Source organism: Accipiter gentilis, chromosome Z (genome assembly GCF_929443795.1).
Source record: "Accipiter gentilis chromosome Z, bAccGen1.1, whole genome shotgun sequence".
NCBI classification, from domain to species: domain Eukaryota; kingdom Metazoa; phylum Chordata; class Aves; order Accipitriformes; family Accipitridae; genus Astur; species Astur gentilis.
The window spans coordinates 44030409-44047742 of NC_064919.1; the positions used below are offsets into that span (position 1 = coordinate 44030409).

Below are 17334 nucleotides of genomic sequence, written 5' to 3' on the forward strand. Positions count from 1 at the left end.
GAGACAGGCCATTGACCCTTCCATCTTTTCTTAAAGAAGAGCTAACTTCCTTCTGAGATGCGATCTGACCAACAAGGGCAGCAATTTCAGATTTACACTTCTAATTTCCTATCCAAAAGCACAGCAGGAAACACTTTTTGCTTATTTTATCACCAAAGGTGAGTCCTACCTGAGATAAGAATTCTTGACAATAGGAAGAGGACACAAAACATGCACTATTTGGAACAACTAAACAGCCTCAGAAATACAAGCTTTTAAAGACCTAGTAAGTCTCCAAGATACAATAATCGACTGATGAATGAGAAACTTGTGTACACTGCAGCAGAAGAATAGCCGTTCTGCATTTGGAAAGCCCAGCAAAGTAGTGGAACACATGTGCTTCAGCCATCTTAACTCTGCTAGCTCTGGTATACATGTGTAACATCCTAGTATATTGAAAATACAGACATAAACATTCCTACACACACCATTTTATAGTAGGCATTACTAGCTAATCCTTATCCAATTAAGGAGGTCATCTGACAATCATTCCACATTTGACACACCTTATAGTATTCCGAATATCCCTTTCCATCCATTCCATTATTCTGCATTTTCAGAAGCCTTTTTTATTCCATTCCCGCAGACTATTCTAAGATACCACCTCTCCTCTTCCCTCCTCAACCTTTTTTTTTTTTAATTTGGAAAAGACTCTAGAACTGATTTTTATTTTCTCTCAAAAGTTCTTCTTTCCTACAAAGAGGAGTTTCAGAGAATCACCTTTCTAATCAATAGAGGTGAGGCCTTAATTCATCCCTAGGGGAAGGGCACAGGAGTTTGGAAAAGAGTTGTAAATTGATCAAAATCTGTGGGATCAAATCTGACACTACCTATTAGAAATACGAAATAAAAATTGCCCCAAGGGAAGAACTTCATGAGCAAAGTGACAGATGGGAGAAAGAAATGAAGGAGGGTGCGTAGCATTGCTGGGACTGCACCTGCTACCAGCCAAAGAGCTCTCTGCCACTGAGTGCATAAAGGCAGCCATGCAACTGGTCTGGGTTGGGCGGGAATAAACAGCAGGATATGAAATCTCCAACCAAGACTCAGAGGCAAAATCCTATTGAAAAGCACTGTACCTTTTCATTGAAAGGATTTTTTTAATGACTGCTCTCAGACACGAAGCTCTGAGTTGCTAAATTAAGAGAACTCTTTATCTTTCGCTAGCTTCCTTGTGGACATCGTCTGTATCTAATGAAACTTTTGGATTATTCTTAACACTTCATCCATCTTGCTTGTCCTCTTGGTATTGGCTGTAAATGAGGTGCTCCTCAGTGTCTGCAACAGCCAGGAACATTGACAGAGATTTCTTTGGATCGACATCAGTCCCCATGAGCCAGAACAAGCACAGGGCAGGCATGACTTTTAGGCTTTAGTCCTAGATCTGAAACAGCCTCTGGCTGCATGCAGACAGCACGGCTCGCTGGGGTTAAATTTCCGATTCGTTTTTCCCCGACAGCCTTTGGTGGCGCTGCAGGGTAAGAAATACAGGCTCTTACAGCCGGTTTACAACTAACCTCTGATCTGCAGCACAAGCTGCAGCAAATGTGAGAAGAATGACAAATTGGACCTTAGGTTTAACAGCCTGTCCCAGCGTAATCATTTTATGTTCTAAAGACAAGGGCTGATTAATAATTAAAAAAAGGGAAGACTTGAAGTAGGAAATATACTGTCTGCTAAACTACCTTTCTGGACAATAATTCAAAAACAGAGTTACAAGGTAAGAAAAGGCCAATCAGAAACAATATATTTAAATCCTCTGCCAGAGAGACAATCAGTCTGGGAAAAGTAGTAGTGTTTGCTCTGTGTCCCAGTTCAGGCGCCAGTCTCCCTGCCAAACCTGGCAGCCCTGGCAATAAGGGAGGATGCTAGTTCATGTCATTTGCTTTTGCGGTGTGGCTATTTGTTCAGCAGAGATTAGAAAGACATAGGCTTTCAAAAATGCATAAATGGTGACACTAGCGGTCACTAGCCATTTCAGTCAGATAGAAAATCTGAACCCATTTAAAGGGACATCAGTTTTGTTTGTTTTACAGCTTTGTCACAGATATCTTTCCAGAATGGTGGTACCCCTAGCTATCTTCAGCAGGAGAGACCTCAGCACATTGTAATGCCATTGTGATATCCTTTAATGAAAATGACATAGAAGACCTTGAAAGAACAGTCCCTTATGCACATGGGGTTTTTTACCTAGGAGCAAAAGCTGTCTCTTAACTGCTTATTTTTATGTCAATGAATGCAGGCTAGTGGAAACGGCACATACACAAGGCCACTGTTCATAACTTCCTGGTTCATGAGTTACCTATTATTGTGAACCTTAGGTATCATCTATTTATTTATGACTGCTTTACTGCCAAATTTCAATTTCCAATGCACATTCCTGAACAGCTTTATGAAATAAAGCCCTAATCTGGACCCCAGGATGAAGCATTTTCCATTGCACTGAAGTTTCCACGGCTCACAGTTTTCTTGCTTCAGATTAATCGCAGTCTTTCCAAAATACTGAGAGGAGGGAAGAGAAAAGGGGTTAGATTTCAAAAGCTCTTAGACGCCTACAGATAGAGATAGGTGTTGAGGGGGATCTTCCCAAGTGCTACAAGAAATCCTGCAAGAAAATTATTCCTACTGTAAGATTTATAACTAAACATTTCAGAATAAACTGAAATATACTGGAAACAGTATTTCCTTGGTTCCCATTCCTTTGGTGCAAACCATAAGGCTTGACTTAATGGTACTTCCAAATAGGCAAATAAGCAATAGGTCCCACATCCCAGTACAGAAGATGAGTTGCAGAGATTTGCTCTCCTAGGTGTCAGCATTTTCCAGAGGTAGTAGTTGATTTGACATTAAGTACCAGTAACACCTACCTTCTCTGCCCACCTCTGGCTCAGCAGCACTATACGTGTTTGTGGATTTACCTGAGGAATTTGTTAAGATCTCCATGCTTCATATACTCAAAGACCATGATGAGCGGATCACCCTCAACACAGACACCGTAGAACTTGACGATATGCTCGTGTTGCAGGTTAGTTAGCAGTTCTGCCTCGCGGTGGAAGTCCTTGCGGGCATTGTCACTGGCATCCTTCAGTGTCTGGCAGAGAAAACAAAAAAGTAAGGAAGGGGAGATGTTCGCAGAAGGTAATGAACATGTGGGATGACAATGTAAGGGTAAGATAAGGACACTCTACTCCAAAAAGGATGGAGGAAGTACTTCCTTAATAACTCTTTTAGAAATGCAGCTGGGATGTTTAAGTGCAGTTAAATAATGGCCATACAACTTTCATTCTCCTGCTGCATGTCATGCCAAACAATGATTTTTCTTGTAAGAGGATGTAGGAATACTCATGATCTTAACTGTGCCAACTGTTTTCCAAACACAGAACAAATAAACAGATCTTATCCAAAAAGTATACTAGTACACAGCTGGTTCATACCCTTTAGCACTTAACTCAGGCAAACCCTAGTATCCTGTTGGTATTTACCCATCTTGTAAGTTCTGCTTGCTTAAAATACTTAGTGGGAACACAGATGCATTCTTTATGTATTACTAATGTTGCTGTTGCTGATGTTGGCCCCTATGGTGTGCTATACATTAGGTAGATTTATACAAGGGTACGTCCCTGGACCAGAACCTACAACCTGAGACTTCAGCCAGAAACTCCTATGAAATTCAGTAAATCTACTCACCCAAGATTAAGCATATGTATAAGTAACTGGAAGATCAATCCTAAATCAATAGACAGAGAGGAAGTAGATGCAGATCAGAATTCTGGAGTGTCAATTTTTCTCACCCTCTCTTATTCATAGAGCTCTAAATTCTTGCATATTTTCATTTTGAAGGAAATGTATCAACACTGGATCAAATAGGAAGCTTAAATGTTGTATAATGAAATTATGCTAATTTAACTGCCACACATAGGCAGTTTCAGATCTCTTAAGAACTACACTTCCTGAGCAAGGAAACACTTTTATGCACGAAAAAAAAGCAAATTCTGACACCAATTAAATGAGGAATAATTATAATTGACAATAAACCACTACTAGGCTCTACCTTCAAAAGATACTGTGGTTGCACTATACTAATTCAAACATTTTTAAAACACTAAGAGAAAGAGCAGGTTACCATTGTTCACAAATTATTATTCACAGAAACTGATGCCTGGGCTCTGTACCTCTGGATTTTAACTACACCTAGACTTAATACAAAGAAAGATGAGACACAAAAGTAGTGGCATTGTTTTAACTAAAGATGCTTTTTCCTGGCCATCTAGTCACTTTATTTTCTACCCCGAATTCATATACAGAGCATGGGACTAACCACACTTAACACAACAGTCACAGAACAAGTTCATACTGTGCGATCATTCTGCCATCAAAACTGGGTTTTAGCTGCAGTAGTCATGGTTTGTTCAAGCTTTTTCTTCAACAGAGACAATTTTGTCCACTTTTCTAGTATTATACATATGCATGTGTGAAGAAGGGACTAAAAGATGACTGTTGGAGAAAACACTTGATTTACTTGTGAAACTGCAACCGTAGGTCTTAAAAAATAAATAGCTGCCATAATAAGGTTCAGATGGGGCGACGAGAAGCAGGGCAGACTGCATAGCCATCTACCAAGTTCAGGGGCTTTTTCCTGTGGATTTCAGGCTCTATGGATCCTAGAGGCAATAGAGATCATGCACGCCACAGATGTCCCTTCCCTGAGGGACCCACTTGTGAATCTTATGTGTCTTCAGGCCCAGAACCCTTCTTCCACAAGTTTTACCAATAATGATGCAACAAGGATATTGCATCATCAAAGCTTCAAAAGCCATGATATATTAGTATACACAGCTATATCATCTAAGGTGGATATCAAATTCGCTCTGCACTATGGTCCCCACGCAATCACATCTGAACCAAGTGAGGAACTGAAATGCCTCCGGGCTCTGGGATGATGCTTTAACATGATACAGGCACCAACCCACAGTCCAATCTATGCTATATAATGAATTCACTGGGAACAATTCTGTTGTCACTTGAGTTTCCTCTGGTGGTTTCACATGTAAAGCAATTGGACTGTAATTCTTCTCAACAACAGAATTAGAAAAGCTATTCATATAAAAACAATTTTTAAATAATAGCAACCTGGAAAAAGATTCACAGGGAAAAGTATAGGCTGATAGTCTTTCCAGCAGGCTCTTTCCCTGGAAAGACAGTAAAAATGCTGACAGCTCTGCCGTGTGAGGATGGCATATTGTGTATTTCAGAAGACGCTTTTTATCTCACAGAAACAGCAGAATTATCATATGACAGAGCAGTTGCCATGGCAATTACACATTTTCTGTCAAACAGCAAAATGCAGAAAGGTCTAAAATCCAGGTAAAACTCAGGCAGGGTTTCTACTACCAAGGGGCAACTTGAATTTCTAACACCCACCATTGCAAAACCCCCTTTTCATTATTTCGTGCAGCACACAGAATAGACACAATGCATGAGAGCTAGCTGACACAATCAGGCAAGGAGGAGACTTGAAAGTGAAAAAAATTAATAAATACATTGAATTTACATAAAAATGGTATTGACTAATGCATTTACCTTGTTCTCAGTGCAACAGAAAAAATAAAACCAAAATAAAACCATAAGAGCATAAAGAGAGAAAAAGACATATTCATTATTATTATCATTACTGGCAAGTACGCCAAAGCTCTGCATACAAAGCGCTCTCACCAGTTGATAGGAGTTTTCCCCAGTAGGAATTGAGATACAGCAACGCGTACTTTCCAACCACTCAGGCCAGCAGCTAAGGAGGAGGGACACACTCCCTTGGGCAACAGCGGGACCCCCTCGCTGTTACAGGTGCTCCACATCTGCTGTGTTCATCCTTGTGACAGTCAGACCACCACCCCATGCTTTTCTCCTCCACAGAGTCCTTGCCCAGGTATCCACGTACTATCCGATCTCTGCAGACCTGTGCTCTGTAGCGAGTGCACACTGGCCAGCTCCTTAGTCCACCCCAACACCACAGAGCTGCATTCACAGGTGGGTCAGAGCAAGAGTAGGGGGATGTGGCCCTCACCAACATCAGTATGACTTGGTAATGAAACTCTCATGACAGCTTTCCTTTATACAGTTTCAGCCTTCCCCTAAGAAAGCCTTGCCACTGGTCCCCATCACCATACAAGAGCTGAGTGGCGCATTTCCTCAAGAAATGAAGCGGTGATTTTGACCGTTCTCTGAACTGAAGACCCAAAGAGTTGGAAACCTTTGGTTTTCCTCCGCAGATGCCGTGGAAATGTTCTTCACCTCAAAGACATAGCAGTCTGCTAGCTGAGCACCACCCTGGAACAGCACAGGGTGAATCCCTCTCCAACCTCCCAGGGGAGCCAGAGGCAGCTGCTAACCTGTGCCCTGACAGTCATCCTCACCTCCAGCTCCAGCCAGATTAAACTAGTGCAAGACTATGCCTGGGGATCCAACCCTATGAGGAGACAGTACGAATCCAGGCCTGAACAACTACTGTGGTGTGGCAAAATGGCCTGCAAGGAAATGATAACTTTTCCTTCCTCCACCCTCTGTTCTCTACAAGTGCCTGCAGCAAATGGTGTTCTGATGTGATGTGCAAACTCTCCCAGGGGGAAGGCTAGTACAGTGCCCATGCAACCAGCTTAACCTGTGGTTAAGCTCTCTGCTCACAGGGTTCGACCCACAGAAAGCATTTCCAAACACTCAGTGCTCCCCCAAAAAGCCTAACAGTCAAAACAAATTTGAACAGATTGTTTTTCTCCTCTTCCAAAAAGCAAAAGCTCAAGCATTTTGCTTGTTTATGCTAAGCCTGATTTTATGTCTTCCCAGATTTTTCTGGGCCTCCTAGCTCCTAAATAATTTGCTGCAGCAATGTCAGCATTTTGGATACCAGCCAGCCACAAAGGAGAAGGATACATGTTGAGTCAGATCGGGACATGCTCAGGGCCAGGTGTGAACCATGCAGTTGCCTAGCACCCAGCAGGCACCGGCAGCCAGTGAGGACCACCAGCCATCCTGATCCACCTCGTGCGGGTGAGACTGTGCCTCCTCGCTGCCAAAATCCTCCTGGCACCACCTTACTCCTCGCCAAGTACATATTCCCACTGGGCTCACCAAATCTATTTCACGGAGACAGGCGTGTTGTGGTTTTGCCCATGGGGGTGAAACTTTCTGAAGCCCTTGCTGTGTGCCAGAAGGAGCTGCCCTCTACTACTGGCATCCACGTCTGCTCCTCTAAGACTAATTAAAAAAAATTACACATTTTCACTGCCAAACCCCGTGCCCAGCAGTGTGGTCCAGACACAGTTGTCTGGCTAGCTCTTTGCACACCAGTGAGGTCCCATCCCTTGACTTCCACTGTGACTGAAGGATACCTGTGAGTCACAGTTAGTACCATGGTGAAAGAGAGAAGCGCTAGGCAATCCCCTCACTTACATGGGGATCAATCCAATGGCACTGTTCACCAAAAACTTTGCTCTTTGATGGCAGCCAGTCACATCTTCAAGAGCCAATGTGAGAAACATAAAATGGGCATAACCTGTCCAAAAAGTTTGACAACTGGTGCAGAAATCTGATAGATTTGTCATCTAAATTCATGGAGACATCTATCTCTTTAAAGGCTCAATGCACTTCCTTGTGAATTACACTGAGACAGAGCAGCAGAGAGCAATCGTGGTGCAGCATTTAACAGCAGAAGTGCTAGACTCCGTTTGGTCAGGACTTTCAAAGGGAGAAAGTAAATGGAAAGACTTTTATTTTGCTATCGAGCAGTTCCCTGAAGCGATAGAGGATCTAGCTTCACCAAAATACAATAGAAAATTCATTCAGATCTAGTTTTGTCATCTCTTATCTCTTGCTTTCTCTGTCTATGATACATACCTTCAGGGCTTAATTTTTTCTCACCAGTCAATGTGACTGAACAACTCCCAGGTATCAAAAAGCTTGTAACCTTGGCAATCCCCCAAAGCCTGTTATTTCTGATGGAGCAAGAAAGCACTCTACAAGTCCATCCTCCCCTCATGTTCTCTCACTGCCAGATCCAAAACTCTATTCCTTGTTCCCAAATTCAAAAAGAAGACCTACTCGGTATCTTTTACTGTATGGTTTGATCCAAAATGTACACATGGTTGCTTAATTGTGACTGGTCACATAAAATTATTTTCTGATCCCTAAGCACAGCCCCAGTTCTAAATGTGTATTCCCCCTCCAATAATGAGATACTTCAAATGCTGAACACCTTGTTCAGCTTTTGGCAGAACACTACAGATGGAGATAAGAGATTGTTGCCAGGGAGACTTTGCAGACTCTTAGAGTGTAGTTTCACCGATACTGTTTTCTAGCGTACATCCATAGCTGAGATCAACAACCAACCTCAGCCCTTTCATTTTGGTGGCTTAGTACGGTGAAGCAGATTTGGTGTCCAGGCTCTGAGATCAAGCTGGAAATCTTCTTACTCCTTGGTAGGTTCCCAAAGTACCACGTAGTCTGTGCCCTTTAGGAGAACCAAACAACCCCCCTTTTTTTCCCCCAGAAATGCAAGAACTATTCTGTATACTTGAAACTCCAAGGTTATGGCTGTTTTCATGTAGTTTCCTCCTCCTCTGGACTATACTTTGGGAGATTTGGCTGGATCTGTGTAATCAAAGGTCACTCCTCCAGGTATCGTGACTTCCAGATTTCTGTCCAGCCAGTGTTTAACAGCATATGACAGCATTATCCACAAGTTTGTTATAACATTCCTGGCAGCTATATTAATGACAATTAGCCACAGATAATTTCTGTGGCTGACTAAAAGAAGAGCACAATCCTGAGAAAGAAAGGTCTTCTTTGACTAGCAATTATACACATAACCTATCCACTTAGCTAGTAATAAATTATATTTTTAGACACACATATATGTATTTTTAATGACCTAGACATTATTTTTCACTAATTATATTTTAGATAGATCATAAAAGATTTTGCCCCTTTGTGACACAGTCTGTTTCCCTTCTTCTCCTTATGAAATTCAGCTCTCATTTTATAATCCACAGCAAGATCAAATATTGCATTCTCTTAACACTCCATTAGCCTAGTGAACCCTTCCACATATATCAGAGCAGTTACATTGGGCTACGGAATAGGCAAACATGATCATTTACAAATAAAATAGCATTAGTTGCAACCATGAATTAATAATGGAAACCCTAGACTCTTTTACCTTCACTGCCACCAAGATCTTGTCCTGCTCGGGACAGAGGTTATAGCATTCTGCCAGAAAGACTTTCCCAAAGGCTCCTTCTCCCAGTTCTCTTTTGAGAACTATATTGTGGCGCTTGATGTGCTGCACAACTGTGAAAAGAAGACAAAACAGAGGTCAGAAGTGGGCTGCAAGGCGAGGATGGGACGGGGTCCATGCTTACAGGCACATGGAGACAGGGTTGCTTGTAGAGTAGGGTGCATGTTGTGGAAGGAATCAAAGTGCCCATGTGTTATTCATTAGTGCTTTGTCCAAAAAGACTGAGTTAATATATTTATATTTGGAGATTAGCGCATTTGCTAAGAAGACATAGAATTAAGAGTCACCTGGGAAAAGACCACTTATCAGCGTGTTAGGATGACTGCTGCAGAGCATATGTAACAGCCAATGCTGCTTTTTTTAAAACATGAAGACAAAGAATCAGGAAACAGCCAAACCTTTCTCACACCACTTCTATTTTTGTACCTCTAACAATAGCTGAACTCTCTTGTCCAAAGCCAAAACGTTTTAAAATTAACCTAATCCAAGAAAAAAAAGATGTGCCCTCTTTCAACTAAAGCCAACTTACTCTTTGGTTCTCTTAACACTTGTTCAACTGCTTTCCCTCTCTGTGCTACACTGTAGTTACAATAAGACAGAAATTTTATTCTCTCAAACATGATTTACAGTATTGCTCTGAAGTAAAAGAAATAAAAGATGGACAAAGGTTTGAGTCAGCATAGTGGACAGAGCCTTAGCTGAATTGCTGCCCAGAATCAATTGATTCAGACGTTTAAGTCCCTGAGCATTTTTGTTTGACTCATTTTACATTCTCATTTCAGCACAAGCTTCCACTAAAAGATGTAATATTTAAATGACTGTACCAAATTTTGTAGAATACATTACTAATTTGCAATGTTCAAGCTAAATAAAGCAGCTCTAAGGGCAGTTTAACTGGCCAACTCAACAGGGTTGACAGCTTGTGTTGCTGAAATTGTACAAAACAGTCAGCATCTACTGATGAATTTACCCTCAGTGCACTTAGCTGCTTTTGCAAACACTGAAATTTAACCCTACCTGGACAAAGCCTATTTGCAGCTTAAATCCTAAACACAGTGAAGTAAATAGCAGTGCACAGGCATCAGGCCAGCTTCTGCAAAGGCATGAGTCTCAGCTCAGCTGCTTAACTGCAGGGACCAGGACTGAACTGTGCCAATAATTTAGGATATATTCAGATGCAGACCAACCCCTGCCTCCATGCTTGGCCACACGCCTGCTCCAAACTGGGTGACTACTTATGCAGAAACCACCTTGCCTCCATTACTAAAAGATGGAAAACTGAGTGCTGCTGGTAACAGCAGTGGGGAGAAATGGCACAGACTGTCCCCATTGCTGTCAGCAGCATTTGGAGAGAGGGCCCACAGTCTACAAGAGAAAAACACGTGTGTCCCACCACCTGAGCCTATGGTGATGTAACCTGAGTGCACTGCATATAAATGCACTTCGTGTCCATGTGCATGCATGCGAAGGGAGCCGGGCGCTGGAGCAAGCCAGGAGAGTGAGAGGTGCCCCCAGGCACCTCCATCACGAGTCTGCCAGGCGGGCAGTGCACCCAAGGAGCAGACCTCCACCAGACCCAGCTGGCACCTACCAGAAACCCCCAGGCCAGCATGCAAACAAGCCCACCATGCCCTGGGAGTGGAGTGAGGAAAGCCAGCTTCTTCCCATGCCACACCAGACCTGCAAGGGCTTGCTCCTGTCCCTGCAGCTGGCAGCTGACATTGCCCACCCCCTCCTCTGATGCCAGGTCTCCCAGCAGAGGCTACACATCCCATTAATAACCAAGTATACATGAAACGAGACTGCAAGGTACCAATGTTTTTCACTCTTGTCAAACTCTGGTCTAGCGTAAGACTAAGTTTTATCATGATGATGCATTTATATGGGTATGCTTGCTTTGGCCAGCTACCTGAGCAGCTCCCCTGCAGTCAGAAGGAATTTGCTTTGCATTTTCACTTCCTCCACAGCACTGGCTTTTCAGGTAAAGCACAAAATGCAGTCAGCACAAGACAGGCCTGAACCAAAACACAACTTTTCCCCACGGACGCAAGTTAACTGGCATTCCTTACCTCTGCTAATATTGGTCACAGGGCAGACAATCAGGGAGGACCGCTGCCCCGGCACACTGCCCGAGCATGGGAGCATGGCACACCTTTGTCACCTGTGCTTTAAAAAATGCTTACTAATAAATGAGTAGTCCCCTCTAGCCCCTGCCAAAGCTGCCATTCAACCCTGTCTCTTGAAGAATTCTTCTCTTTCCCTTTGCTTGACCAGTATCACCAAGAGGATGCCTCTCTTCCTTTCATAGAGAGAGAAGTTCAGCTCCATGTTACCAGTGTCACCATCTTAAAATGTCCACAAAGCCCACAGACAGGGAGTAGGGCTGAGATCCTGTCCTACTGGCATCAGCAGCAAAACTACAGCAGAGGCAGTTTTTCATTTGCTTCTCTCCACAGCTGCCAAAGACCTGGTGATGAACAGTCAGCGTTCTGAATTCTGTGGGGTTCATCTCCATTTTGAACCCAGCACACCCCTAACGTTGGCCCTAGCAGTACAAAAGTTTTTTGCAAAGTTCCTGGAGGAATTCACAAACAATAGAGGAAAAAATAAATAAGAAACATATCAAATACTTCTCTGTAGTACACTTACAGCTGCTGCTAAATGCTCTTATATAAACCAAGCATTTGAATAAACAACCCATCCCATAGAACAAACTGTCAAAACTGAAACACAGCAAGCTGCAGAAGAGATCTGCACAGAATATATTTACAACTTGTCACACTCTATCCATCCCTGTTACCTTTCTGAGCTGCACCAAGTTACTAAACAAATAAAAAAGGACAGTAAATGTGACTAAATGGGCAGAGATTAAATATAACAACAATGTAAGTAAATCAAACACATATGATGTGACAGAAATACAAGCTAAGAAAAAAATCCATTTAGCACACTCAGTGCCCCAGCCATAATGACACCATCTTCAGTGGGAGGAGATTTCAGCAGAAGATACACTGAAAAATTCAGGTCAAAATCTGCTTTCAGTTAGTATCAGGATAAAGCAAATTATCTCTGCTTAAGTCCAAGAGATTATCCTGGATTTGCATTGAAGAAACAAAGCAGAATTTGGCCAAAGAGGTGGCATAACTGGTTTAGCAAAGAAGTGGTCTCATAACATTGTCTCACCGGCAAAGATATACAAACATTCAAAGGGCGACTAAGTATTTTCCTTCTTTTGACTCTAAATGGTGATTGCTTTTGAGCTGCCATTTATACTTTTAAGAACATATCATTGCTGGTTTAAAAGAGCTTGTCTGATTACTGTAAAAAATACATTATATTAAGCTAAAATGTAAGTTGAGTTGAAACACTTAAGAGAAAAATGAAACATAAAATATTGAGACCAAGCAAATTAAACAAAAGTAAATGCTGAAAAGAGGCTGTGGTATTAAATAATAACCACATGGCCACGGCCATAGAAGCAGGGTGCTCCCACAGATGACTGCAGGGAATCGGCTGGCAACAGGGAGCACAACTGCAGAAAAGGTCTCTCTTCTTATCTCAAGGTCTTGGAGACATCCTACCAATAGAGCTGGACTTCTAGGTGCTTCACTCACTAACAAACAGCACGTCACACTGGAAATGATGCCTCCGAGGCTTATCCTGCAAACACTATCTGCAGGCATGGGACTGCACTCTCCAGGTAACCTATCTTTGATGACGAGGCTGAACAGAGAGGGTCACACCATGTTCTGGAGTGGGTACCAGCAAAGCAGGCAACTTGGGATCACCTCACCACACTGAATTCACCCAGTTGGATGTGACTGATTCCAGCCATGGACAGCAGCACATGCAGCAGTATAAATTATTAAAATGTTTCTGCACATAATTAAAAAGTGAAATGCTGTGACAGACTGAAAGTGTTTTTCCTTTGGTCACAAACAATAGGTCTGGACATTTTACACCACATGTGACCATTACACCACCTAAGCTGACATTCTGCACAGCATGGAGCATAGTATTGAGTTAAATGACTGGTGCTTGGCAGAAGACTGCCTCCAGAAAGCGGCTGTGCCAGTCTTGATTTGAAAGTCTGAACTATTCACTTGCCGTAATGTGTAATCATTTTCATTGCTAATAAAAATGCATGCCTTTTTCTTTGTCTCTTAATTTTTAGCTTGTCTGGCTTGCATCTCCCTCCCTTGGGTTTTAGGAGACTTTCTCTGCTAGCTTGACAGCCTTTTAAGGTCTAGTATCAAATATACATAATCAACACTCTTCTTGCTCTTCCTTGGTAAGGCAAAGAGATGGAAGCCCCTCCCAGGAAAACATTTTCTCCCATTCACCAGTAATTTTCATGGCTCTTCTCTGGAAAAAAGTTAATCAACCTTTCAAAATAAGTTGTTTCCAGTTGTTTTCCCGAACAGGAAGCCACGTTCTTGCATCACTATCTACAAGGTTGTGATAAAAACGTAAAATCAGCTCCCTGTATCTCTGCACATCCAAAGATCACACTAGTCCTTTTAAGGCTGGGTTTCTTAAAGAGCACAAAAATTACATAGTTATGTGGTATGCACCAGTGTGTCTCATCTTGAACACCTCACTCAGTTACAATGTCACAAGTGCTCTAAGTTCCAGGCCTGTTCCCATATTCCTCATGAGAACAGCAGAGCAGAGATCTGTCCTTACGGAGACGCTGCAATATGGACTCACTATTTGATGGACAGTAAGAGCCACAGCAGGCAGGCTCCATCATCACTACTCACTGAACTACCAACACTGGAAGATCCTATCGTGTTGCATGCCCACTTAAATCATCTGCTGAGTCTGCTTTCTAGGATATTGTTGAAAATTTTGCTAGCAGTACACATGTGGAACAGTCCTGATGAAATGTGTTGTGCCAGGACTCTGAGAAGAGAATGAGGATCTTAAAGATGCCAAGTAACCAGGCAAGGTAATATTAAAAACATATTTACAGCTGCATAAGAAAAAAGCAGCTGCAAAAAACACTCAACTTGTGATGTGATGTGAGGTGCCACAGAAAGACATTTTGTGAGTTTCTTCATTTCTTCTCCCACCATTTCTCTTGCAGCTGTGAAGACTCAAATATTTCTAAGAACTTACTAGAAAAAACAGGTGTAAATGGCTGGGTGATTGTTCAGATAGTACACCAAATTTGTACAGAATTTGTCATTCATATAAAAGGAGGGATGGAATTTCAGAGAGAATTCCATAGCAGGAGGACACAAAATCACTACAAACAGCAGACAGCAAGTCTAGCCCAATGACCATCAGATTCTGCAGTAGCAGCATCTCGACAGTTCTGCATGCTATTGCCAGAGCAGAAATTTTGGCACATTGAGATATGTACTCTCAAATACGGCAATAAAAGACAACAACCACTTTTTTTAAAAAAAAAAAAAAAAAAAAAAAACAAAAGCAAAAAAACCTTTTTAACCTGTCAGCGTTGCCTGGATGCAGAAATGGGCCAGCTCAGTTCTGAGACTGTATTTCTGATTATTTGATATATTTATCTGATACAACATTCATGACTTATTATTCTCTACATATCTGTGTAGAGCTATTGTTGTTTAATTTTTACCATACAGCAGCAACAAATTCTCATGCAAGACCTGTGCCCAGCTATTGTAGGTGCAAACAAACAAGCAGCATGTTTTCATATACATAGTCCACAGATGAGATTCAACTCACATCTCTTTAACAGAAAGAAAATAAGCCAACAGAAAACCTGTTCCTCAGGTACTCTGCTCTAAATGAAAGGTGCATGTTATAGAAAACTGAGTATGGAGGATCCACAGAAGAACAAGGTCAGAAAGGCACTTGGGCCTTGTCACATTACCTATACAAGTATGGCTTCTGAGTAATTTTGAATTTTGTTTTGTTTCTTTGAAAAAGAACAGTTTAATTCAACAGTTGTAGAACAGTTACCCCTGAGTGGTGATCAGTGATTTGCTAGACTTTTCACAGGCATCAGACCCCAAGTAGGCTTTGAGGAGACATTTAATGGGCAAGTTTAATAGGCAGTGGTCTTCCTGGAAGAACCAGAGACATTTATGAAAGGCAAACCTGTGAGTACTCACAGGAATGGCATAATTCCCAGGCATCTCCTAGCTGTCAAGAGCTACATCTGATGATAAATTCAATAAACCTGTGATGCTGCAGCTTAACTTTTCAGTTGCTTCATTTACAACTTAAATCCTCACAGGATCCATACTTTAAACCGCAGAGGTTCTATTGTCTTGGCTGAGAATTAGACTTCCCTTCGTGACAGTGCTGCAGCTCCTGGGAGGATGCTCAGTCCTCCCCCACCTGCCTGCAGTGGCAGGAGCATCACAACTCTTGCCCACTGTAAACTCATTTTGCTATAGCTGGCGTGGCTCTTTTCTGGCTGAAACTCAAGTGTTTGACGTCTTTTGGGGGTTAATATTTGATTCCTGGTGAGGCATTTTATCTTACTCTTTTGTTATGGTAATTGATTTGTTTTAGTTGGCCAAGGCCCTCTCAGTTTGGCTACAGATAGGCATATTGCCATACTTGATTAGATCCTTATAATCAAATAAGAGCTACTTAATAATAAATTACAATAACAATGCTATCATTGTTTTAAATGCATGAGCCTTATGAGCTAAATTCACCCTTCAGGAAAACAAGAATAATAAAGTCAACAGTTCTTCCAGGCATGAATTTGCCCTTGCATACAAAAACTAAGGTATACAAGGTACTCAAGCCTTAGCAACCCAAAACTGTTTTTTATTTCAATAAATATGTATTAAATATGGATTTGATCTGTTACATGCTAAAACAATTGGGATATATCAGAATAACTGAAAGCTAAATTTGGTGCTCTGTGTTCAGAATAAATAAGAGATATTAATTGCTCTGTATTTCCCTTTCTATGCTGCTTCCAGCCTACTAACAGCTTTTCAGCACAGTATGGTAAATCAGCTTTAAGCAGAAAACTGTGCTGGAATTTGGAGCAAACATTGCCTTTGCAGATGTGTATATACTTAATTTGTAAATGACAATCTCAATGCACTTCTTCCAAACAATTAATGATTGTAAAACTTAAAGACTATTGTGCATGTGTTGCTGTATAAAACCTCTGCTAGTATCATTTTATTGTGCAAATCTGGTCCATCTTCCATATTAACTGGAGACAATGATCTTACCACCACCACCACCACCCTTCTCTTAGCTCAGACCAGGAAATCCTTTCCCTTCAGCATGATACTAATCTTTAGGGATCTTCTATGCTGCAGATAGAGAAGCACTCAGCAAAGGATGGGGAAGTACCATGTAGCATATATCGTATAATAGATGCTTGCTGGGGAGAAGGGCTAATAAACTGTCTTCAGAGTATTAACTCTTTTCTACCTCTGTTTTCAGAAACAGGCATAGTCTGAAAAGCATCCCAGGATTCCAGTGTGAAAAGCAGGACCTGAAAGAAACACCATACATTCAGAGACTAAGCCATATTCAAGATTGGCCTAAGCGGGTATAAAGGTGAAATTCAGACAAAATTGTCCTATTTTTGATGTAGGTTTCTCTGCTTTGCTTTTTTTCTCATTTTAAAAAGAAAAGGAAATAATTTTGTACCTCAATATAAGGGAGGACAGAAGGGTTTTACTGGTGGCCTTCCAAAAGGAAATATGAAAAGTAAATGGAGCTTTCAAGCCTGTGAAGCAATAAATCATGTGCTTAGCTCACAGTCTCAAATTCTATCCCCTTGTATAAAAGTTAAGCTCATACTTAATCTTTACCTTTTGCTGAACTGTTTTACTAAAAGCTAGCATACCATCTGATCTGCTGTGTTAGATGGGTAGGTCTGCCCTGTTGCAGTTAATTGTGCTGGAAAGAAAAGGGAACAATAGAGAAAATATTGCAGGAGCGTGAGAGAACCCAGTCTTCTATATATCATTTTTAAGCATATTATTTACCCTTTCCCTAATAATTTTCATCCTGTTTCAGAGCACTTTTCACAGTTCTATCAG

General features: G+C 41.6%; 1 protein-coding gene across 3 annotated transcripts in view; it reads right to left on the reverse strand.

The window, feature by feature from the left end:
- The window catches only part of NTRK2 (neurotrophic receptor tyrosine kinase 2), a 213529-nt gene that overhangs the window by 44005 nt on the left and 152190 nt on the right, over window positions 1-17334 (reverse strand). For all 3 annotated transcript variants that reach the window (XM_049795658.1, XM_049795659.1, XM_049795663.1), the window contains 2 exons: window positions 9248-9378; window positions 2958-3130 (listed from right to left, as the gene is read on the reverse strand). In XM_049795658.1, the coding sequence (XP_049651615.1) occupies window positions 2958-3130; window positions 9248-9378 (304 nt within the window). The remainder of the gene's footprint in view (window positions 1-2957; window positions 3131-9247; window positions 9379-17334) is intronic.